The following is a 26799-nucleotide window of genomic DNA, read 5'->3' as shown; positions in this document are numbered from 1 at the left end:
CAGATCCCGACCGATCTAAATAACAAAAGGATCACAAAACTGGACGTGTTAAATCACAGCTCAATCTGCAACGGGTCTCAAATACCAGAGAATAATGTTATTACACTGAATGAACAGACCAAAAGGTTTGGGTCAAATGATTTGAGCATTGAGCCTTGAAAATGAATAGCATCGTGCATCTGTGACGCACGACCTAATACATAAGAATCAGAAGGGTCAACTCAATACAAACCCTTTCTGGCATACGGACGGCAATTCTAGTATTTATCGCAGTTTCAAACTCAATGCTCAATGGAACATATCGTAATTTAAAATGGAAACTAAATGGATTATGGTTCGAATCGTTGGGTATCGATAATTAACATCCATAAGGTTTTATTGAGCCTTGGGATTATCATAACAGAAAAAAACTAATCTATAGATTTACCACCTATCACAAAAAACCAAACGATAAGAAATTGACTCAGATTTATAAGTTTACATGTAAACAACTTGTTCGATTGCATGCTAATGTAATTGCCAATTCATCTATACGTACAATCTACAACACACACGACACATGTCCAAATCGGCGAGTAAACAACCAATAGAGTCACGATCAAGTAAAGAATACGTACAAACTGTGAGCACTATTGAATACTTATAAACGAATGGGAAGGAATGGGCCTCCGCCGAGACCCATAGACGGGTACTACGTGACGCGAAACGCCAAGTTAACGAAACGCGCGACGTTTAGCCGCGGTTTGGTGTTATGGTGCGAGTCACAGGATTTCGGACCAATTTTAGGACGAATCTTAAGGGTTCAAATTCCAATTTGGGATGTACACATAATTTTAAGTATTTAAGCTATTTAAATTTGAGATGTCTTAATTAATTCTAATGAGATAAGTTAAAGCTGTTGCAACAAGCGAGATATTTCAAATTTACTTTTGTTTAAACTGGCAAGAAAATGTATGCTGGCTTTTCTCATTTTAAAGATAATTTGTTGCGATTGGGTTGTAATTTGCCGCATCTAATAAAAGTAGAACTAGATTCCATAAAACTTCAAAAATCCCTTAATTTAATAAAATACTTAAGTATATCTAATTATTTCAAAAGTAATAAATACTCTTACTTAAACATTACACATCGAAAAACGTAAAGAAATTGTGAAACTTCTAACATTTAGGGCAAACGTTAATAGCTTTACGAGAGCCCTCGTGTGATCCAACCTTCAAACGAATAAGTGCCTATAATAATAAAAGCCAAAAAAAATTGGAGTTTGTTTTTGCAATTTGGTACGTCCGCGTTTTATAGTCCCGTTTTAGTGTTTGGCAATATCGCCAGACTATCAAAATGGTAACCGAGATGCTTCCGACGGAAAATATAGATATCATTGGTGAAGATCATGTTTGTTTCCGAAGAATTTCAGGAGCCAGGTATTTTTTTGATCACTCTAAAATAAAATGGAAAAGGCAAGGGGAATTTCAGTACCCCGCAACTGGTAACTGGAAACATTCGATTAGGACTGCAGTTGGAAAAATTGTTGAGAAAAATAAAAGTAAAAGTTTACATTTGAGTCCACAAGCGTCTTTCAAGATTCCGATCATAAACGAAACACTTGCTTCAATAATTTGATCAGAACACCCTTAATCATTCCTTAACTTGTGACGTGTACGCGCGCACACGCCCCGAAGTATTTCCAACTACGTAACTAAATTACGTGTCTGTTAAGAATTACGTTAGTGATGGATGACACATTACGGCACAGTGCCATGGTGTGTTGTAGATGTAGTCGCACACACGTCAAGGGCTCTTGTGGGTCGATTTGGTGGAGCATGTCAAACACAGGCGGCTGAGAACGTCTCGCGGAATAGAGCGAGTGTTTGGCGACACTTACTCGACAATGACAGCTCACTCGAGTGTTTGCGCACACCAGACCGCGTCGAGTTTGCGCACACACTCGCCTCAGTAAGATTTACTCACATTACACTGTTCCAGCTTGAGTAACGCTGAATGTGAGCGAGTATACTAAACTTGGCAATTACTATACTAATTCATTACTAGATCTAGGCGTAACAATGTCGTGCTATCAAAATAAAGTCGAAAACAAAAGGAAAGCTTTACTAAAATGCATGCGACATATTATGCTGCACTTAGCGTACTAAACTGTCTAGCAATTTAATTTAACAGCTCCGAGGCAGGCGTAAAAACACAGTCTCTTCGTCACATTTCAGCGCGGGTGCTAATAAAAAAACGAGTCAGTGAAAACTATTATTTTCGCATCATGGACACTTTTTACGATCCAAATTAAAGTTTCTACTGAGTTTTTCCTTCGCTAACGACTTGTTCGAGTTAAAGGAGACAAGAAACGCTTTTGTGTCTGGAGTAAATTAGATATCCAGTTACGAATCTTTTTGCCTGTTGCTGTGGGAATAAGCTTCTCGACCTCGGTCTCGAGCCTCGGTCAGGTTATAAATTCCATGTTTTGTACACAAGTAAGGGTCCAATCTCATTATTCAACCACAAAAACTGTACTTTACAAACGTTTGAGGTGAACGTATGCTTTATAAAGGAGTTTTTATTACGTTTACGACCATCCAGACTATCTGTAATAAACCCGTTCAGAAACCTCCTTTAAACCATGCTTATACTTGCTAGAACAGCACTATCATATTGCAATATTATAGACGTCTGACCTTACAAATAGCTCGGCGAACTGTGCTAGCGTGTTCCAGTTATCAGCATTCAGTATTTCGCCGAAGAATTAATAATTTAAAGTACTAGAGTCAAAAACTGCAGCGTTGCTTTCCAACGTTTTCCCTAGACGTGTGGAACGTATCGCTGTGTATGTGTTCTCTTATGAGTCAAACAGTCGATAATGCGACAGGAAATGTTTCGAATGTGTTTCATGGAACAGTCGCCGGTTATTCCCAGCTGAGTCCGGAGCTGAGCACTCAACCTGCTCCGCGATACGTTTCCCGGTTTCGAATTCAATTTCATTCGTTCCGATCATCGGTTCGCATTGGAGATAAAAATCTAATTTGGGAAAACGTTGGCGTCAACAGTTTTTGGACAGCGCATGACATTTGAGATCGGTCGGCGTGATCGCAACGGTGTAACGCTCAAAGATTGAAACGAGTATGGACTTTGAAATGGGTACACGGAAAAGTTTATAAAACGTCGGTCTGTCATAAAAAGTTACACGATGCTGCTCATGTTGCACGAGACACGGATGAATACTTCAAATCTCCGTGGAGTTCCGTTTTATACGGACAGAACCAAGACAAACATTTCTTGCTCTCCAAACTTGCATATTGTGGTAAAGGCAAGTTTGAGAAGAAAAATAATGGTGTTCGGTAAAACAAAATGAAAAGTTGCAAACTTCGTAATGTTTCATTGAAGATAGCATATTTCGTAGGTTTAAATATGACGAAAACGTAAATTTCATAGATTTACGAACTATGTACATGTAAAAATAAGAATTAGCATATACGTACACAATAAGTACATGTAATAAATATACCTACACAAGTGACCCGACATCTGAACTTAAGGTCGCTTTTGAACTAAGACATAATAAACACGAGAGATAAGTAATTAAATTCTGGATTATGGAAATCATTTATGACTTCACGGACATAATATGACACGAGGAAATGAACCGTAGATATTAAATACTTCATATAACAATTTCTACGAAAATACACGACAAAAATATAACACGATACAATAAATATGATTGGCATGACATTTTGACTGTAAAAACATTTTGCAAATAATGCGTCAACCTTGTTTTTTTTTTACGATTTTCGTACTTAAAATGATTTTGTTCAGTTGACAAGTGTATTATTCATTATTTAAAAAAATATTTTGTCAATTCTCAACTAGACTAGTCTTTTTTTACTTCGATACTGAGAATTATTTTATGTTGTTTCTTTAATATCGACACATGGACCTATTTTTTTTTATTCAAAAAATTTTATGAAACATTAGAAAACCTAATAAGACATTTATATACGTATAATCTACGACCTAAGTCTTTTACAACGAAATGATTTAACATTTTCGTCAAACACTTCAGCAGATATTTCGTTCCCTAGCATTACGCCGTATTCCCGGCATTTATCTCGCAATACCTGGCTAATTTCATTTGGTCCTTTGTCACCAGCCAGATTTAGAGCCCACCTAAATATAACTTCTGCCTAATTGAAACCTTACCTTTACGCTGTAGTCGCACCGAGCTGATAAATTAGTACCGACGGAAAGATAAAAAAATATAATCAACAGGAAACCGTGGCCGACCACGTTATAAATAAAACCCAACTCAATATTACAATATTAAGCAAAGAATTACCTGGGACCTTTAATTAAAAAAAGGCGCTTGTTAAAATTTCCACTGTTTATTATTTAGCTATTACTGTAACGTTTTTAATTAACCTTGATGTTTATTAAATGTAGCTAAACAAAGACGCATAAATAAGTTGTTAATACTGAGTCAAAAGGTGCTCTGTTGTTGGCTTAAAATATGTTACACCAAACTTGATAGTTTAGAAAACCTATACACGTGGAATGAAACAACAGTTTATTAAGATCGACAGCCTCAATTTATCTCTGAGTAATTGAACGAGACGCCCGACACCGATTGTAGAGCAACGTAAACTAACTTGAACAAAGTTTGAAACAAAAAACACTGGACATTACGTAAAACTAGATCCTTAGGTATAGAGTTAGGTGAAGCCATTAATCACGGGAGAAAACTTAATTGGACGCCTGGACAGACAGTCACGCGAACAACTTGGATGTTGTTACGGACAAGGGGCTACATCCGAATATAGCTGTGTTGTAATACCTATAATATACTTTGACTTGTTTAACTCACATGGGTTGAAGGTTTGATTCTTGTTTTACATAAATTAACTCTAAGTAATGTTTGTTTGAAACAATCTCACTACTATCTTAAGGTGAAAATGTTGACATTGAAGTGACATTTATAATTTAATTTTGGACGATCACGGTTATTAGTTTTGAAAGGTTTTGTACCTACAGAGTAAAATCTGTGAAGGCGGTAAAATCCCCATTGATGGGCTCAGTTCTCTGACCGTCAGTCATTGCACTGTAGCTTACGAAACGACCATGACGATTGAAATTTGACGGATGATGTATTTCTGCTGAAAACAAATATTTGTTTTTCTTATGCCTATTTGATCAAAACCCTCCGTGCTGCAAGTCCGACTCGCACTTGACCATTTTTTTCAGTATACCTAGAACTGTCGATAATATTACAACCACTCGTATTGAGTTTAATATTCTTCATTTACAAAATTGATATCGAGTTTAAACTCGGTTATCGCAAATTGGTTATTACAAATAAATGAATTAATTGGTTCAACACCGACATTACAATAATCGCTCGGAGTCCATATTTAAATCGATTGTTGTTGATAAATATTAAATGTGCTGCCGGCTGACAAATGACGAGCAGCAAAAAGTGAAATCATTTATATGTATATTTTTAGTACAAATTTTGGACTTTCTTTTAAGAATCGGTGCTCCAGTACTAATGATGTAACTGAATTACTTTTAGCATAAAAAATATTAATTTAAGTAACGTAATTGCGTTCTAATTGGTTACGCTCGGAGAATTTTACGTAATGATATAATCACACTAATATCATTTTATATAAGATCACATGAACGTATATAAATAGTGCTTAGCTATTAAGGTAATAAATGATTACTTTTTTGTAACTTTCGTGAGGATGATCTATACTGAGAAGATCCCGATACATAAGCATGATTAAACCATTGCATACATTGAATTATTGTATGCGTTTTATTGCTCTGTTGATATGTGAAACACGTTTTAAAAGATATGATCGGATAACATACCCTTTCCAATGCACTATGATATCTACTATTATGCAATCACACTTCGCACGCCTTATTCAAATGCAAAGATGCCTTTGTCTGTCTGTGAGTAGTGAGTCTTACCTGTCCATGGTTGATGAAACCGTGTCTCCTGGCGATGTCATCGACGTGGTCGGGCCCGGCGGGCACGTGCACGGCGAACTGGTTGTGGTACACGGGCTGGGGGAGCGCCGCGCATGCGTGCAGCGCCGCCAGCAGCGCCAGCGCGCGCCATGACGTCACCATGACAATTACCACCACAACCCACAATCACAACCGCATCTGCGACCCACCCGCACAGTACTACACCGAGCGTCCTAACCAACAATCCTTGACATAAGGGACACCCACGCACTATTTCTCAACCACAATCAAATTAAAATTTCCCGATAAACGTCTCGAATGTTGACACGTACAAACACTGTGTCATCCCACCTTGTAGTACCTGAAACAAGAACACTCAAATTAGGATTTAAAAGACTTAATTAAAATCATCTCTGTAATTGTAACGTGTATCCGCTCTCGAACACAAAAGGTGCTTGAGAGATATTAAATTTTAATAAAGAGTAACTCCCGCGGCGGTGACTTGGCTCTTTATTTAGCATTATTTTTTACGTTCGAACGAAGTCCATAAACATAAAGGGGAATTTAGGGTGCCATAAACATATTTGGTGGAGCTCGGGCGGCACCATAGCAAATCACGCGCCAGATAAAACGCAATAAGCGGACGCACAAACGGGAACAAGTTAAAAAAATCCGTGGGAAATCCCAAGATAATCCAGATAAGCCACGCGGGCAAAGTATGAAAAGCCTGACCGTGAATATATCAAAAATATTTATGAAATTTTATTTGGAAATTTATCTGACGTCCGCCGCGAGTGAAAGTAAAACCTTTGAGCGTAATTCTTTGTGTCCCCCGTCGGTTTAGCTTTGTGCGCTGTCTTTTTTTATTTTATGGCTGTCTTTGTGAATAAATTAAAGGGCACTTAGTAGATAAAATCGAAAACCAGTTTAGTATCGAAATTCCTTTAATAATTCTTACAAAATGGCACGAGAATAATTAGCTGAACGTTTCGACAGCGTTGTTGGAGCGATATAAACCCGTCGCTGTTACTGAAACTGAGTTTCCCCGAAACACAATGTAGACCGCACCAACTTAGTTATAGCTTAGTAAGGCAACAAGTAATTCCACTCACAACTGAGCGAGCTTTTTTCTCACGTGTGTTTTCCACGAATGCCCGGAGGTGCAATAAAAACTATTTAACTTGTTTGCTTTCAGACTTCTTAACTGGCTAAAAACTGTCTCGGGAGACTATACTTACTGTAAAATTTTCACTAAAATTCTTATTTTAACGTCTTTTTGTTTGTAACTTGCTGAGAGAGGGAATTACTATTTTGTGAAAGTAAGAGGAAAATAGTAATATTTTTATACGTTAGCATGTGTAGTCTGCACCTTTCCTTCGCTATAAATCCAGGTGATGTTCATCAAGGAAGCTAAACGACGAAATTTTAAAAAATGTAATTCTACAAGATAAGAATTATATTCGAATCATGACGTTTTATGCCAAAGAAGATTTCTTACGGACAACTTTAAGAGAGAGTAAGTTTCCCTCAATAACTTAGCTAGTAGAATGGCTAGCAACAAAAAGTGGGCTGGACTATTTGGTATCGTAAAACGATTAACCTTGACTGTTCCAAGTTTACCACTTTACTATCTCGACATAAGTAGAACACACTTAGAGAGAAAAATTGAGCAAAGGATTATTATCGTCATTAGTAAAACGGTATTCACAAAAAAATATATAAAACATATAGATATCCTTTACATACGTACCTACACAATCTAGAGAGGTGATTTCCTAACACTAGTACCCCAATGATATACCTATTATAATAGACTAATCTAAAAATGAAGGCAACATTACAATGTTAATAAACATATGTAGGCAGCACCTTATATTCAATATTGATAGGATAGCACAAAGTTTCAAATTCTAGATGATCACATCACTGGAAGGGTGTTAAGTTGTATTTTTATCGCGTCACGCGTTCACCCTTTGGGGGTAATATTTAAAAGGTCCAGGGGTCGTTCAAATTAATTCGGGGTATTGCCAGGATAATTTCATTAGCCTCTGTAATCGGTACAGCTCGGAACGCGGACGTACCCAAATATTTACGACTTAATATCGCACGAACGTATTTATTCAGATAAAATATTTGCTCTACAATTTGTTGAACAGTTTATTTTAATACAAAACATTGTCTTGGTGCTTTCGTACATTTTGTAATGTAGCTACCAGTTGAGTATAACATTATCCTCTCCACCTCATTTTAGTGGATTTTATTTGAGCACCTCATTCGCCGAAATGACTAAAGCCATTAAGTAATGTTAATGGCTCTAAAAAACCTTGACATCATTTTAAGATACTGAGTATGAGAAAACAAAAGTATCAAATAAAAATAGGTTAAACCATGAGGTGTGATAGCTTTATATTACTGTACATTACACCTCATTAATAGATAACCTTATGCTTGCCTTGCGAGTGCTTAACTTTATGCGCTCAGGATTGCTGATTCGATTTAACTTGTATGTCCAACGGATATTTGTTCCGAATCTTCATGCATGTGAAAATGGTTCGTATAAGTACCTACTCACGTACACCACGAGTACGGTACACACATAAGTATTTCCAGTGCTACGCTTCTTTATTTACACGTAGAATAAGAAATGAACCTTCCAGTCTTACCTTAACATAAAACACTGTCCTGTTCGTATTTTCCGTGAGCTATTTTTGTTACCCTATTTGTCGCGACCCGAATTTCAATCAAAAACAAAAATTAGCGGCTCAACGTGCGATTTATGCCTTTGCTCCGAGTCAGCGCTAACGAGAATCTGATAAGTCAAAGACATTACCATAATCAATTCAGCGATACCGAATTCCTTAAGTAAGCATATTGAAATTACGTCTCGAGACTTTATTAACCTGACAAGTGAAGTGGCACATTCATAATAAGCTCCGCCGATGGATTTCTCTCGGCGCTTAAATCTCGCCGCCGAACACCTCAATAATTAGCCGGTTATTCGCAGCAGTCGAGCATCGCGGCATGAATAAAACATCGTTTGCGAAACACAAGTGCCATTATAACGTCCAATCTGAGTTGACACCCCGCCCCTTTTCTTGTGCAGACGACGCAGTTCCAATAAGGGTAGTCGGGGTAATATTGGTGGGTCAAGATAATTTGGGTTTGATTTACGGGGCCTTCGAGTGCACGGGCCAAATCAAACAGGCACCGAGCAAATAAACGGTGACGTGGCTAACATCCACCGCTATTACCGATAATGGGATTAATTACAATGCATTGCTCGTTTGTACAGCTTAGACGAAGACAACATTATTAAACAGATTTGTGTTTGACAACATGATCTTGCTATTACCGAAATGTACGAGTTTGAGGATACAGCAGATCAACGTCATTTACAAGAACTAATCGAAATGTAGCAACAAACACGTTAAAAACAATGTGGCTTGACTGGTTATGTCACTGCCAAAAAACTGTCAAAACCTATTACATACACACAAGAAAAAAATAACCAGTTGCATTATCGGTATAAAGGTATATGTGTTGAACGAAGATCAGCACCTACAAACGAAATTCTTCAATCCATAAACAAGACAAGGAAAGAACAAACAAACTTTCCATAATAATGTTAGTGTGATATAACCACTGCACAGCATTTAGAACTTACCTACTGACTAATGTTTAGCTATACAAAGTTCGCGTGTGCTAATTGTGAACTCTACATTTTTGTTGCGAAAGCGTTGCATATCGATAGAGTTGCTGTTCGTGTGTCAGTACTTTTAGTGAATAAATAGGTATGCAGATTGCTTTTTAATTGGAATGGATTGGATTGGATATTGGTGCTTTAAAGTTATAAACCCCTTAAAATATTGGATTTATTTTTAAACTCTTTATTAAACTGCATCGTATAAAAATATATTTCCATGTTTTTGTTCAATTGATTTCAAAAATTTGTTTTATTATCTAATAACTGTTACTATTACACTGGAATTGGATCTTCAAGCTTGGAGTGTATTAAAATACTAATATATTATGTACGATAATTGTATAACAAAAATAAACATTTCGTTATTCCCACGGTATTTTATTTACCTTCATTCCATTCACAGTATGAGAAACAGTGATATATGAATACCTTATAACAGGCATGCAAGCTCATTCGCTGAACATGAAAGTAGAGAGCACTATGCAAATTATTCTGCAACACAATATTCATTAAACAATGTGCTACGCTGTATTCCTATAGTATTATTAAACTGACTGTTCCAAAGAAATTGTATTTAAAATCATACTATAATAAGCTGTCCAAATGTTTAGCACAAATAATAATAAATAGATAAAACATTAAATTTAGTTCATAACAATAGGAATTTTCAAGTCGGCTTATTATGCCGTGGCACGTGGCACAAAGTGCGGTCGACGTAGCACAATATGCTACAGCCCGGCTACGACGGTCTACGCTCAGTTAATGCTACGGACTTCAGTCTACGACATTTAGAAGCTCTACGAAACTTTGATTCTCAACAATAGAAGTAGATGGTCTAGTTTCAGTTAATTTATATGCGAAATAACATTAAATTTAACACCTACGTTCCTGTGTCTTTGCTATCTCTAACCACGAGCTTTGAGATTTTGGAATAATCCTACAAAATTCTTAAGTTAATGTATTGTCTGACTAACGTATTATATTATAATTATGAAAGCTTTGCTTAGCGAAATCTAGGCCAGTGTTGAAATTTTCAACACATTGAAACCAGTTTAAAATTACGAAACAATAAAACCATTAAGGCCATTATTTCATGGAACTGTACCAACAACGTATTTCAGTCTATTTTATGATTACTATCCATCATCTGCCGGGAGCAAACCTCAGCAATCTACAACACAGCGGCAATAAAGAGGGGTATTAAAAAGTAATAGTTTGGTTAGTTATTAATGTGCATCGTACGTAGTAGGTACCTAGTAACGCGGACTTTTACGTAAAGCTTGGGGCATACAAGAAACATTGACTAACTTATCTCTAACTAATATTATTATTTTTGGTTACAGTTACCAGGCTAAAGTCTCTTTTGTAAGCCGTAAATCAATTGCAGTCGTAATTTGATGTATATATTTACTAATATTTTAGATAACTTATATCAGAGTAGTAGAAAGATATTGATTTTGGACCATATTCTAAAAATAGATATGTTTCGTTCTTCGAAATAGATTTCTTTTTAAATAGAACAGTATGAATAGAACTGAAGTCCTAGAAATATTTAAAAGTAGGACTTTTTTATCGTGCGGAGAAAAACCTCTACAATTTGGCCGGTGATTGGAATATTTCAACAGACGTACTCCGTCTCCATTGATAGATATTGGAGATTAAAAATATCTCTACCAAAAATGTTGGCAGAGCGAACATTTTTGAATTTCTCTCCCATTCATATTTTATGTTGAAGGTCAAAATTTTTAATGGGAGCAGAAAATAAACCACGTAAAAACGTTGTTAAAAAAGTATTTCCAATTTGTACTTTACTCTCTATTCAGTTTTATTTATAAAACAATATTCTAATTAATTTACGATATGAATGATCCGTTTAAAAAAAACGGCCGTGTGCGACATCCCTAAACAGCATGACCTAATTACTGATTAAAACAGATTTTAGTAGTGATTTTGGTGGACTGACGTCAAGTTTATATGCCATCAGATGCACTCAGAGTAGTTAAAGAGTAAGGATTGTAACAAAAGATACGGAAGACCGTATTAGTGACGAATGACGTCATTGCTCAAGATAGGATGGATTATGTACTAGTACTAGAGACTGATGTTGAAACAAGTGAAATGAAATCTAACTTTAAGACGATATTACGGGCATTGCCTTGCAGTTTACTTGCAGACATTTTAGGTATGTTTAGTGATATGTATTATGATACATCTATGACGTGTGTACCAAAGATATCCTCAAAACGAAACCATATGACACTTAACGATGGAACAAAACCTACTGTCGCTTCAGTCGGTCATAAGTAAAGTTGAATTTTGAATATAACCGAACCAATAACAATTCAGTTTTCAGAAAATATTCTCTAAATAAAAAAGCGGTAAAAAATATAAATTTAAAGTTACTCATGAAATAGCTTGTTAATATTGTGTGCGAGCCCAAAGACAATTCAATTATCTCAAATACTATAAATTTTATTACACGCTAATGCTTATGGAATGCAATTAGCAGTTAGCAGTCGAAATTACGTTTATATTTTTGCAGCAACCCGTTACTCATCTCACACAAGAATAATATTCCTTACAACAATGGCTTATTTATATTCATTACTCGTATATTAATTACTTTAATTTACATAATTACCTTGGCGAACATAAATTCACTGTTTCAGGGGTTTACTGAATATTTTGCCGCTACATGGATGACAGCTTAGCCTCTTAAGTATTTCAGTTACCTTGTTTAATGTAAACAAGTATATTTCAAGGTCTTTATGCGAATTTCTGAACGTTTGTTAGCATTAGAATTCTTAGAAGTAAGTAATTTTAGAATCAAGGAGAAAAAAAACAAATCGTTGTTTATTTGTTACAGAAGAGCAGTTGAGTTTCACAATCTTTTTATTATTTTTCTTTGATATTTTAAGTAACATACACAAAACTAATATTTAATCAGTAGTTATCCATGTCTAGGTCACAAACAGGTAAATGAGCATATTATAGTTACGAATCTCAGTGTCTTGAAATCAGAGTCCCTCTTACAGACTGTCTTATTCCAAACTACTAGCACTCTGATAATAAGGAATCAAATCTACCTGGAACTGCCGATTGGCCAAGGGCTACACTTACATGCATTAACGTCACGAACATCTGTCGATCTGACGTATTATATGGAACATGTAAGACTCTCAAGTCCCTCATATGAGAGTTGAGTGGTGGCCTCTCAAGCAAGCATTCGAGCCCCCATTGTATCAATGGGGCTCTCGACCGGCGACCCACTCCGTCTGTGGTCTATCCGATATAGCTCCAATAATTATTCGACGTACAGTCGATATTCGATTAATAACTATTCAGCCATACTTATGTCCCTATCTGTTCATTTAAAGTTGAATATGGAACGCTATGAAACCAATTTTTAATTACATTAATTTATCAGTATATTTTTTTTTTAAAAACGTGCTACCATTATTTAAACATTTACTTTTTTGTTATTTAATTTGTTTTGGTATCTGCTTGTAATATAATACTAACTTTTTTGAAAAATAAAAGAGAAAAAATTAATTAATTGGCTTCTCTAGAGACTCTTGACAGTCGGTATACTTGAACATAAAAATCCTTAATCAAGTTTCGTTTTAATCAAACTCTATTAAACATTAAGCGAATTTAAATTATAACTTTTTGGTACTCTGACAGATAGACGAATAGATTCTTTTCAATTTAAATTGCTATTTTTTATGAAAAATATAGAAAACTTTGTTTACTTGTGACATGTTTGAGAACTCTTGGGATTAGTTCAAATCATTATTCTAATCAAACTTGTTGCAAACTTTGAAATGTCATTAAAAAAGCTTTCAAATCAACTCTGATTTTGTTTTGCTTTATGATTATAACAGTTAAGTGTAGTGAGCTCTCAAAAGTCGAGTGGTCTAGAACAAATTGACCGACATTCAACTTTCTAGGCTTGAAAGTATATTCAGAATAAAATTATAACAGGACTACTAATAGCATTTGAAAACCTGTTTTGTGCACAGGCTTGAATTTATAATATTTTTAACCGACCTATTTTTTGAAAATCTCCTCGTCTGAAAAGCTAGCCATTTTCCATAGAGTTACACCAATCATTAAAGAGTATTCTTAAACAAAACTAAAACAAAACACTACAATAAATCCTTAAGTAAAATAGACCCGCAATCAAATTACGCTAAAACAACACACAGCGAAAAATTCTTGCTATAACACGTTAATCAAATAATGACCAAACCAATAATAAATAGGAAATACGAATAAAACAATAGTAGAGTAGTAAACAAGCTTCGAACGTAAACAGACCGGGTTATATCGTTCGCTTCAATACGTATTACTCGCAATGTTCGCAAGTTTGAAATTTTTAAATGCTTGTATTTTGCCGGATAAAAAGGTCATAATTCATGCTCCAATTTTGTCGGTACAAACGATTCGATGTGTTTGTATTGTTTGAAATATACATTTTTGCGTGTATTTGTATTCGTATTATTGGTGTTTTTCGATATAAATGAAACGAGGTTTGTTGTTATTAAAGTTTTTTCTTGTAATTAATTCGATTCTTGTTGTAATCAACAAGGCAAACCAAGATCAAATTAATATCGAGCACTTTTTTGTTATGACAATAACGACTTAAGGTGATTCTAAAATACCTAATAATGCATTAGCTCGAATGTCAGGCTATTAACTTAAGCATGATAAAAACAATTTGTTTAATGGATATAAAGAACGTTGTAAATATACGTTGCTACTAATAGATGTTGTAGAAAAAAACGTTATACAAAGAATATATCGTGACCATTTTTTTAAACGACCAGTGTAAAAATACAACGGAGACGTGATCTTTTCGCAAATTGCTGCGATTACACCTTAATGCTCGAGCTTCGCCTTAATTTGTCTCGGGTAGACTCGATATAAGCGCCCCGCCTGACAAAATACCTGTCAGATAATGTTTGTACTGGAAAAAAAAATACATTCCCTTTAAACCTTTCTATTGAAAGGCTAATGTATCAATGGTTGGTTGCGGTTGCTTACGCGTCGGTGGCTGGAGTTTATGTGCGTGTACTCGTTGTATTTTCGTTTGGTTGTTGTACAACGCAGTGATGGAGATTTAAAACATCCCTAGGCCTCTGACGTGGTATTTTATCTCAATATTTAAAAAATAAATGTGTTCTACTTTCTTCACGACGTTTTACTTTGCCTTATTCAGCAAATAATATTATTTTGTTATACGAAAACTTATTCTACAAGATATTAATGCGTGCCGGGATTTGAAACTACGACCTTTGTCATGCCATTATAACGGTCACACCACTGGACTATAACTAAGCTTATGCTTTTGTTACATTTTAAAATTAATATTAAATACAATAAATTGCATCGTAAATATTAAAATTAAACTTCTCTATCACATAAATAAACATCATAATCCCTAAATAGTAGAGTTAAGCGCCTTCTCGTGAAAGTTACAACATTTCACCTAAAAATAAACAAAGACGGTAAAATAATAATCAGCTTTCGTTTTACAAGCTTTAAAATAATAGAATTATATTATGGTATTACAAAAATAATTGGTATTTCGTGAGGATAGAATAAACATAGCGAACATTTCCTGTTATTAGGGACCCTTACCTTATATATGGTATTTAAACACTGTATTGAATTAACAACAAGGATTACACGAATTGTTTTTAAATAAAATACGCTTGTTGTCGAAAAATTAGTCGTGTTTTTAGGTATTCCGTTGAAATTGTTGTTTAGGTAGGAAATTACTATGGAAGCTATACTAAAACGTGAAATACCTTTTTTCAGCTGAAAATTGATGATCAAGCGGATATTTTACTAACGCACGCGTGTTGAATTCATTTAGAACAAAATTAATTAGGTACATGTAAAAAAAAGAGTTTATTTTAGACAATTTTGCTACCCCGGCTTCCCGTAGCTAACCCAAGGATACCTGTGTTAGAAATGCATCGCTCTTCCAAAAGTTAAATTAAGATTGAAGATATTATTATTACTCATTATTTTATGCAATTACGTCAAACTGTCATAAATGTAAAATCATTGATAGACACGAGAAAAACAACAAAATCAAAACTGTTAAATTATATTATATATTAGAACAATACAAACAATACTCCTCGTATATACCAAACAAATAAGACGAATGTTAATCACGTTTGTAGTTCGTGCGCGCGAGTGATCACGGAACACCGCCCCCTATTGAGTTATGGTGACCATGAATCAACAGACAAACACGTTGCTCGTTCACGCCACTCATAGAGCTGTGATTATAATATTAATAACACGTCACTACTAATGCAGTTAGATAACAGAGGTTTAGTTGTGAATAAATGTTTGTAACTACTAATTTCTAGAGATTAGCAATTATTGATAGAAAATGTTGCAAAAATACGGTAATTATATACACATTCAAAACTACGTCGGACCATATACTAGGACAAATTACAATGACAAAACTAACATGCTAATGAATTAAAACGAATTCTAAGTCTTATTCTCACCCGTCAGTATTAGCATAATATACAAGCCAAATTAAATATCGTTTAGAAACTTTATACATAACTTCGTTGATTACACTTAATAAAGGTTATTGTATTAAAATGTAAGCAAGTGGCACTATAATAATAAAATCAAAGTACCTACAGTTGCGTCTCTAGCCTAGATATTGGACTGAAGCCGACCTTACCGACAACGTCGAAATGTGGACGTCTGCACTTACCGTTCAATTTGAATTAGACGCTCCGACAGGACACAGGTAACCGTAGACTTTGAATATAGTACTTGGAACCCCTAGACCACTGTAAAACGTAGCTAGTATTTTGCTAACTCCAACAGAATCACTCACTTAGAATGTATGAAAGAAAATCTGGGTAAATTGTAAGTCGGTAAGTAAACATGCACAGACATAAAGTCGTTCCAAGATAACATGTTTCAGAAGTCATTAAATAAAAGCACCGAAAATAATGCTAGTCAAAATCCAGAATAATGGAGAAGAAATGAGGGGGATTCTTCCGCAAATCCTATTTCTTTACTTCGGTTACGAGAAATGGGGTGAATTTCTTGCAAATTGGACAGTGGAAAAGTTGTTACTTCACTCGCGTGAACTACACTGAAGCCAATTTTCATTCTTCAGCGTTAAACTTTGAATATAATTTTGTGAATACACTGTAAAATACCTTACCTTTATTTATAGGCACACCTACCTCTTGATATCTCTGCATTACCCTATGGTTGACTGGTAGAGAATGCCTCAGGCATTAAGTCCGCCATTGTACATTTAATGTATAGAAGTGTAAATAAATAAATAAATAAAATCTTTATTTGTAAAGTTGTATAGGAATGGACAACTTGTGAAATTTAATATGTGTATGTGTGTAGTGTGTAGGATGGGGAACTCTTATCGCAGCTATAACCGTCGACTCATGTATCGGTTCACTTTGTGTAATGTATGCAAAGCGAGCTAATAAAACGCGAGTCGCCCGGTGGCGCAGTAAATTCGAGAACAGTTGACATTTATCCAAAGTTACATCCGTTACAATAACAGTCGCAGTTACGATATCCGAGCGCGCTCCGCCGTCCATTTGTTCTAGTTCCGGAGGCAGTGCGCTGCAGCCAGCTCACTCTAATGTAATGGAAAACTTTACACAAACACGTTCCGAAGCTCCCGCGGATTAGACGTACCGAATCGTGTGCCTCGCCGCGGCAACACCACAGCTCGCCTTAAAACATCATTAAAATTCACAATGCAACTACTGCCTGTATCTTAGCGAATCCAAAAATATTTACCATCACACAATATCAAGAGCAAGCGTTTAATCAAGTTTACTTGCGCACTGTACTGTGGGCACCTAGGTACCTACATGAGCCAAATTATTTTAATTAAGCCTTCCACAACCGCAATTTATTAGCTATTCTCTGTAGGTGGGTGTTTGATGTAGGTGTGAACAAGCACAAGATACTCAACTCGGTTCGCTAATCAACGCTTGGAGCTAAGCCTTGTGCCGTGGAATCCAGCAGCACAGCGTTGCACACATTATTCGTCTCACACAACGTTACATTCCATGTCAAAGGTTTATACGGGGTTAATAACAATTCCTATTAACGATCAGAAAGTCATAGTCCATTGCACCTGTACTTTTTTTCACACCAAAGTGTAAAACAAAGAGTCCTGTCGAAGACTGAATAAAGAAAAAAGACTGATATATTTTTGTCTATCTTAAGCACCATAAAAATATAGAGCAATAAACGTGTGACAGGTGAGAGATTGATGGCTTAATTCAAGTCATTCGCTGTGAGGTATGGATTTTCTGTCACGAGGAATCGAGTTTTATAAGCGTCTAAGTAACGGGTGCCGCTGTCCAGAGGAAATGAGAAAGTTATCGGTATCTAAATCCTCGCCCGGGGGACCGTTGAACGTTTTCCTAATAGATATAAAATCCGGGCCTTCGTATAATTCAATTTAGGTGTATGAATGAAATGGTAGAGCCGGTGTGACGATTTATGTGTGGTCACGTTGACGGTGAGATGCGATCTGGCGAGCGTCGCGCGTCCGCCGCCCCGCGCCGCGTCTCGTGTCGCCGAGTGTCGTCGTGTTGTCGTTGTCACCCTGACGTTTGTGGTCGCTTGCGGACGGCACACCCAACAAATATTTACAATGTTTAGCGCCGTGAATCATTTTCATACGTGTCTAAACCACGTTTTAGCTAGACGTACATTTAATAAACTCAGACCACACGCTGTGTAAAAATACAGCGTTTCCACTTCACTGTTCTCACCATACAATGCAGGCAAAGTGATTATATTACTATTTATGCACATTAATATTATATTCGTGGGAGTATATTCAGAGCGGATACGAGCGACGCTCGTGTTTGTATAAAATGGCTTTTCTACCAAAGCTTTCAACGAGAGTTTTATAGCAAACTAACCAAGACTTTAATAACCAAACAAGTAAAGACAACACTTAGGCACGTAAACTAATGTTTATTTATTTTCGGAGGCAAAATTTATTAAGTCGCTAAAAGCATCTTAAGAAGTTTGACAATAGCGAGAGTAGGGCATAAATATTAAGTCAATCAAGTGGAACGACCATCCAAATTAGCGGCCATCAAAGTTCAACATAAATCGGGTCGAGACATAATGCGAGCCGATAAACCGTGCAGTTAACATCATAAATTATAAAATCAGAGGTCGATCGGGCCGTAGGTCATATCCTTAGCATTAATGTTATCTGCAGTAATAAACTAGCCGGGGGTGTCCGCCTCTATTTGTCGTAACATTCACCGAACAAAACAGGCGGGAGTAGTACACACTAAACTGATAAGAGCGACAAATTATAGACAATGCTACGTTATTTATAAATTACATAACTACCTGGTCCTTAGTAGATTACAGAGTATTTTTGGCCTTGTTCGGGACCTTTAGGATGTTGATTTTGGAGTTTTATAAGAGGACACGTTGGTTAATCAGCGTAATGGCCCGCCTGTTCATATCTGTTAAGTAATTCGCATTTCAAACGGAACTCTTGTTTTGTTTTTAATGTACGCCCGCAGAGAATGAGTTAACTCGAATTTTAAATAGGTACCGACCGGACTCGGGACAACTTTTAGTATTGCGTTTGTGCCTAAACGCTTAACAAAAATGTTTCAATTGTACGCTGCGAAAACTTTTATGTTTAACATCAGAAAAAAATAATGATTTAATTGAAATGTGGAAAATAAGTTTAAAGTTATTTGTTAAATTTAGTTTCAAGTAAACAGCACCAGATAGAACCATAAGACCTTAATATGATTTAAAATTTTCGTTCAGGTTTCATCAAGATTCATTATTACTTTAAAATCTTTGAATGATTCGAAATTTAATTTCAGGCTAGAAACAACATTCGGTGTTCGTTTAATTAAAACCGGTGAAGAAGGATACTCAAAATCGTAAATTAATAAAATTAATCAAACAAACGATGTTTAAAACAATAAAAATAAATACGAATGGTTTAAATATGCAGTATTTAATGCGATTTGCGCACGCTAACGATATAAAAGCAACAGAGTAAATATTGTGAAAAGAAGTTTAATGCCAGTGTTACGTGTGAACAGTTTTTTTCTATTTTGTCGGTACTTAGCCGCGGCGGACAGTCGGCGTCGTATGTCACAAAGAGAAAAGTATTTCTCATTTGCTCGAGAGAGGAAAAACAACGAAAATACCGCACGTCCCGCCCTCAATCTCCTTTGGCTCGGAGACAAAGGAATATTATTTCAATTAAGACCCACTAAACTAACACAAAGCCTATAAATGTGTTCGCATTCGTGATAGCGGCTATGTTTAATTTGCGTGTATTGAACTGATTTTATTTCCTGCGACTTGTAAGTTCGGATGACTAAGCTTGTGTCAGAGTTTCATGAGAATAGCTAAGAGCGAATGCATAACAAGGGCGGAGCATCAAGTTGACGAGAAGTATAATTTGCATTCCAGTGCTCTAGAGCGCAGAGACGGGGCGATGCTCGAAGAAGCGCGACTCGAGCATGTGTTCTGTGTTTAGGTACAAAATATGCATATGAGAACTTTTTTATTATTAGTTGGAGAAACTGTGGACTTTTTTTTTAAATAAATAAGATAACAATGGAAATGCGAGCATCAATCATAATACAAGCTTTGACAGTGCATTGGAGAGAGTTCAATATAATGGATACTGATTAACGTCTAAAGTTTGAAGGAAGAAATCAATCAAACCAACTCACTAGGAAGCACATCTATTCTAATAATACTTTATTTAGAAACAACACAAGGACAGAAATTCCAATAGAAACTTGGGTATTATTAGGAATTTGACGGTTTGCTCACGCACTCTGTAAATTCGTAATCACAAACCGAAAAATCATGACATGGCAGCTGCTATTTAAGCTCAATTAACGATCTTAAGAAGCTGAATTTACTCAAATTAATGTGAAAGAAAGTAAAATCAAAGCAAAGTAAAAATACCTGGTCTAATAATAATTATTATAAGTTCATGAAAATTGTCACACAAATGTTAAAAGCTGTGTTATATATCTCAAATATTTTCGACTATAACAAAAGAATATTAACTCAACCGCAAAAACGCGGCGACATTTTTATTCAGTCGAAAGTCAACAGTTTAACGGAACAATTGGCAAGACGCAAAAGGGCTAGTCAGGCTCCAAATCTGAATAAAACTAAGCCATAGAGCTGCTTAGAACAGTAGGGTTCAGACCCGGCTTACCGCATTACTGGGGAAGATCAGATTTTGGTTATTTAAGACGAAAATAGGTCCAACTTAGTTTAGCCCACTATATAGCTTAATATGTTTACATATGTTTGTGTTTCTAGAAGTATATCGGAGATCTGGATGGAATCTGTATATCTTATATTTCTCTGACTGCTAGAAAGGAATATCTTTTAAAAAGCCCATCGACGACAGCCACATAACCGTTCTAAAGAAAGGCAAGTTTCATATACTACTTAAAATTCAATCTATCTGCATATAAAACAAAAAGAACGAAACTTTACAAGCAAATATATACGTGTGGGTGTGACTAATGATACTAAACAAGTCTCACAGTTCACCCTAAACCACTGTATCATTACTCGCATTATGTTAATACGGGCTCGCTGGTCGCACTTCGTATCGGTTAGTCAGTTGCATATAACCCAAACTAGCTGAATACCAAGTGAAAACTTAGTAGAATTTTGACACCAGTACAATATTACATATTACGTTAAGTTCCGGCTCGCGCTACGTTAATCCCAAATGTAGCCTTTATGAACGCTAGCGTCGCTACACGTCACTAATATTCTAAGATAAGTCCTGGATATTAAAATGTTTTTCACTTTGTCGAGTCGCGCTTGTGTGAAGATTTGAAATATTGTATGCGAGATATAGCTTTACCTACTTTGTTTTTAGGATGTAGAGGAATAGAGTATAAAAAGCTTTTTCAAGAGTAGTGTTTAGTTTTTGTAATGTTTCGTTTTTATGTAGTGGTATTTACATCCTTTTTCAATTAATGTATTTTTTTTTGTCGTTCAGAAAGCTTACTCTCGTATTTGGGAATAATGATTTCTCATGGGATTACTGAGATTCCGCGAATTAAAAGATGATATAATTAAAAACGTGTACGACCTGCGAGTTCACTGTTTGTAAGATATGAAAATCATGTTTATAGATACATCTAAACATACTGCATAATCTTAGCGCTTGTAACAAAAGAATATCCCAGAATATAACTCTGGCAATATGGTCGTAACCTTAGTTTAACCCGGCACTATTCATATGAGTTGCAAACTTTACACCCAACACATTACTTTAGCGCGTGACTTCCATAGCTTTAAGCACGCTTAGTGATACATTCAAACCGCAAGCTATTCCTAACAGACACTATTATTTCAAGGGTATTTTATAATAAATTTTGCAAATATACGTGTTTAATATTAATCGCATTACATTCACTCAGCGATTGCCACATAAGGCCTTGTGCATTACTTATTAAGTACGCGTTCGCTTGATCGTATAGCGTTTGATTACTCCACTGTAAACCTAATTGCAATCACGATCAAATAGGATATCAAGGCAGACAGACTTACTAAGATATTCATCATCACTCTCGTTATATTACCTGTAATCAACTGCAGATGTGCATATAGATGCCTACTGGTAATGCAAGTATTTATTTATAACCTACTTTATAATACTCACGTTTTTTTTTCTTGCTTTCACTTTTAGAGCAAATTACAACTATAAATCTTGGTCCATGCATTAATTAAATTATAAATTGAATGCGCCTGCAAAATAAAATTGTGAAAAACGCCGATGAAGTGAACTTAACTCTCAGTATTTTATCTTCATTCAAACCATTGTATGAAACTCTCCAACAGTCACAATTTACTCGGAAAAAATCTCTGCAAGTGAAGAGCTTTGTAAAAGATAAATTTGTCCAATATTTATCCGTGTCAGGGGCGTCTTTGCCGTCCCCCTATTGTAGGCGACATCTCCACGGCTGATTAAGAGAACTTGGAGAATTCCACGCCACTTGCAATATTAGCGGCTCGGCGCATCGCAGCCGACCTACACAGAACCTACTTTTGAACTGCCGAGTTTGTATTCAGAACTATTTTACAACCGGGATAAATTTTAACAAAGGAATATTGCAAGTTCCCAAAATTCAAGTGGACTAAAGAACCGAGAATTATGAATATCTTAGTTGTTGTTCAACATCACGCTCATTATGCTAGAGCAAGTTATAATTTAAGCTTATTTTGTTTTATCCTGAGTATAAGTTTAATGTTCTACTATTACGTAGCCAGCGTAACATGTTCAGACAATATTTTAGCTCGCTCTTCGGAACGCTAAATTAGCTGAACATTCTTTCTAGGAACCGCATTCATTATGTTAAATATACGCTTGTATGGCAAACTAATATGATAATAATCTTTACGATCCGCGAATAACTTTTATACCTACTTTCATTTATTTTATCCCCAACGTGAGAACACAGTTTAACCGAATCATTTTTCCCTATACAGCTTTCACTTTTGATAATTGAACCATCAGTTTGACGCCAGCGACAGCCCATCTTAATGTAAACACGTTAAGCAATGATCACGGCTAACCGACGTGAATGTAACCACTTACCAAACGCATCGCGTCCTTGCAAACAGATTCGATTAACATTTGCAACGTTCATACCAAATTAGTTTCCGGAATCGAGAACCGAATGAGAATTACATATGAGTATAAATAAAACAATATTATTGTCATTTGTTTCACCGAAATACGATGGCAACGGTATTGGTGTATTTTCGGGAAACTGGCTATTATTACGTTAAATCGAATTTCGGAATATTTGTAGGTATATAACTTAACGACTTAATCACACCACAATCTTTGTCCATTTAATTTAATATGCAGCCCCTCAAAAGATGTGAAATATCTCATTCAAACAGCCACTTTAAACTATGAAATTACACCCTCTCCTAGCAAACTATAAACGAGAAATATTATTACCATCACATGCATACTATCTTCCCACTTTGAAATTACAGTCGTTGAGTCATAACTTCTTCAGCATTTAGCATACAGCTCAAACATAATGAGCCTTAGGAATTGCTCTGGCATAGCTCGCAAGAACCATCGATCTTTTTCCAAACTAATGAACCAGACATATGTTAGTAGTTCTAGAACATTAAAAACTTATAGCTCACATCATAGCGCGTTCTCAAATGTACTTAATTTCAGTTTTACTGTAAGGACTAATGAGCATGTACAGAATACCTGTAGAATTGTTAATGCAGAGAATACATTTGGAATTAATTAAGATATATGTATTATGAAACTGTATTTGTATGGACGCTCATTTCGTCGAGATTTCGGTATTCGATTGTTTCGTATTCCAACGATATATTCGGTATGGGATTAATGAGTAATGTGCATTGTGCAGACATATTATATATTTTTTGAAATTAAAGCTGTAGATTACGAGTAAGATATTAAAAAGCCGACTCTATAGTAGGTACAAACTAGAGACAACAGCATACATTTATGAACTTCAAGGCAAAAGATAAAGTACTATAACCATTCAATCTAAAAACCCTACTACTACTTAGACGGTTAAAACTAAACGCCACAACAAGAACAAAGTTTATTTAATAACGAAAAACTAAGTCAAAGCAAATCACAAACGAACGCTTCAACTAACACAATAAAGTGCAAAACTGTAAGTCTGCTTGTACTCAGTAGCTGCTTAATCTGCTAAACCTCTGATATTACTCGCAACGAATTCCCACGTCGACGCCGCCGGCGCAACCCCGGCCCCGGTATTAATTAAAAATAACCACAAACTTTCTGTTCCATACTAATGGAATGGATGCTGTCCACTGCCAACTTTCCGAACAAACAAAACTTCATATTGTGCGGCACAAAAGGAAATGTAAATGTACCAAACACGTAAGTTCGGAATGGGTTTGCGTACCTAGGTGGAGAGAGTGGATCGAATTTTAACACTTACATTCTAACACATTATACTTTTTAAAACAAAGACAAAAAGCTTTTAGTTTAATTTGAAAATAAACGGTTCCTTAAGTAGAGATACAGGAAAGATGGTCAATTAGTTCTAACGTGGTTAGTCTGTCACGATCCGCAATGAGAAAGCTATTAAGAGACGTAGAAAAACCGCAAAACCGCACTTCGGTTAAGAGTCTTTATTACCCCCAACTACTCATAACAATTAAAGTCCATCGAACTAATTAACAACAAACTGAGGCTGCTACTGTTTCGCAACTGAGCAACAAAATTTCGCGTCCATTGCAAATTCTGCGCTCTCAGAATATTAATCTTACAATACATAAAGCAACGTGCAGCGTACAAAACGTTTGAAGTGGCATGTAAAAAGTGCTCTCTCGCCACGGTATGGGTGTCGAGCGAAACCTCAAACTTTAAATCAAAATGTTGGCGTATATTCTCTAAGCAAACTTTTAATTGCGGCTCCCGGTTATACAGTTCATGTCTGTGCGAAAATTCGTGTTAGAGTTTAATGAATTTTCGTACTGGAAATTTTGGTATAACCGGAAACGTTCGTATGTGCCCAATGTTCCAAGAACAAATAAACATCATCATACCAATTCTGCATTCATTAGTAATGAAACTGGCCGAATGGAAATTTTAACTGTATTTGCTTTTAGATGGATGGACAGTTAAATGCGCATCTATTTAGCTAGCCTTCAATTACCTGCGATTTGAACACGCCGTGCACGTTAATAACTATTTCCAATATGTAATAAAACTGCGGTAGGGTGACCTGAAAACTTTCACGTATACCTTCAATAATAAGGTATCCCTGTCATAAAATTGTGACCGGCCTAGAGAAATTTGGAAGATAGCGCCAAAAAGGTTATATTAGAAGGTTTATTTATTACAAGCAAAGGGAAAGTAAAGTTTAGCGAAAAGGGTACATCTGGTCCTAAAACGTGAGAACGAATATTATTCTAAGCAGAAATTGAATTTTTAGACGAATAGGGAAAATCGATACGTTGCTAGCAAAGCAGAAATTTAAAAGTAAAGTGAATAACTAAGGAGAATACCAGCATGGATACCTTCTGCTGAAAACTGCAGGTTCGTTTTCCATTTGTACAATTTGAATAGTTTAAACTGCTGGTCTTAAACGTGAACATGCTTTTTAAATTGAATTGTTTCACACGCGAATGTAGTTGTGTACGGTACGGTGAGAATGTTTGTTATTGCATACAGGGTTTTAGATTTCATAAAACGTAATAGATCAATCTAAATTGGGCGCAGATTGAAGGACTACTGACGGCAACGTTGACAACAATTTATTGACATCAGAGTCGGACACAAACAAGTGTCTGCGCACACATTGCGGATATATTATGATTTAATACAACATGGCGAGCAAAATCAGTAATTATGTCAACTACATGTGTCACATTACACATGCATGCTGATAACAATGAAATGTCTGGAGATGGCAACATTAATGCGGGCTGTTGAATAATAATAGAGTTGAAACCCAACACACGCCTACACCCGCACAATATGTAAATACATAACGTAATCGATAGCGATGAACAATGTCCCAATAGTTGTTAAGCTCTAAAGGTAGCCGGACAAAAGATCAGGAAGCAGCCTCTGTCACACGTAACAATTAGGCAAATGTACGCTTGTCACCTGTCAATAACATACAAGCCTACAAGGAAATACAAAGACCTTGATCAGCAAAGCTTTCTCCTTAAATACTTTAGGAAAATCTATAAATTATATCATCAATTTATTTACCCACATTTTTTAACCAAATACAGAACACAGCTATTTCTTTGATTGACCCCAATGGACCTATTTATTAAATTTCTGTGCCATTTACAAATTTTGTCGGTTTCTTTTATTCCGAAAAGTAATTTGAACTAAGCTAGGGCAATTTTCTATTCGAATAGTTAATTATCTAAGTCCAAGCAATTTGTTAGGACTTAATGTTGATGTTAAACTTTGGACAAAATTTCGTTTGATTCCAATTAACCCTTTAGTTCAAAAACATGTAATAAATTTCAACATGTAGTCGGAAACTATCAAA

At 35.7% G+C, this 26799-nt stretch overlaps 1 protein-coding gene across 2 annotated transcripts in view; it reads right to left on the bottom strand.

Annotated features, from left to right (window-relative positions):
- The window catches only part of LOC113503527 (furin-like protease 2), a 198642-nt gene that overhangs the window by 82251 nt on the left and 89592 nt on the right, over nt 1–26799 (bottom strand). For both annotated transcript variants that reach the window (XM_026885554.1, XM_026885553.1), the window contains one exon: nt 5974–6334. In XM_026885554.1, coding sequence (XP_026741355.1) covers nt 5974–6135 — 162 coding nt within the window. In that variant the 5' untranslated portion in view covers nt 6136–6334. The remainder of the gene's footprint in view (nt 1–5973; nt 6335–26799) is intronic.

This window comes from Trichoplusia ni, chromosome 19 (genome assembly GCF_003590095.1).
Source record: "Trichoplusia ni isolate ovarian cell line Hi5 chromosome 19, tn1, whole genome shotgun sequence".
Classification (NCBI taxonomy): Eukaryota; Metazoa; Arthropoda; class Insecta; order Lepidoptera; family Noctuidae; genus Trichoplusia; species Trichoplusia ni.
Note: the sequence above shows the minus strand (reverse complement) of the source record. Positions and strands in the feature narration are given on the sequence as shown.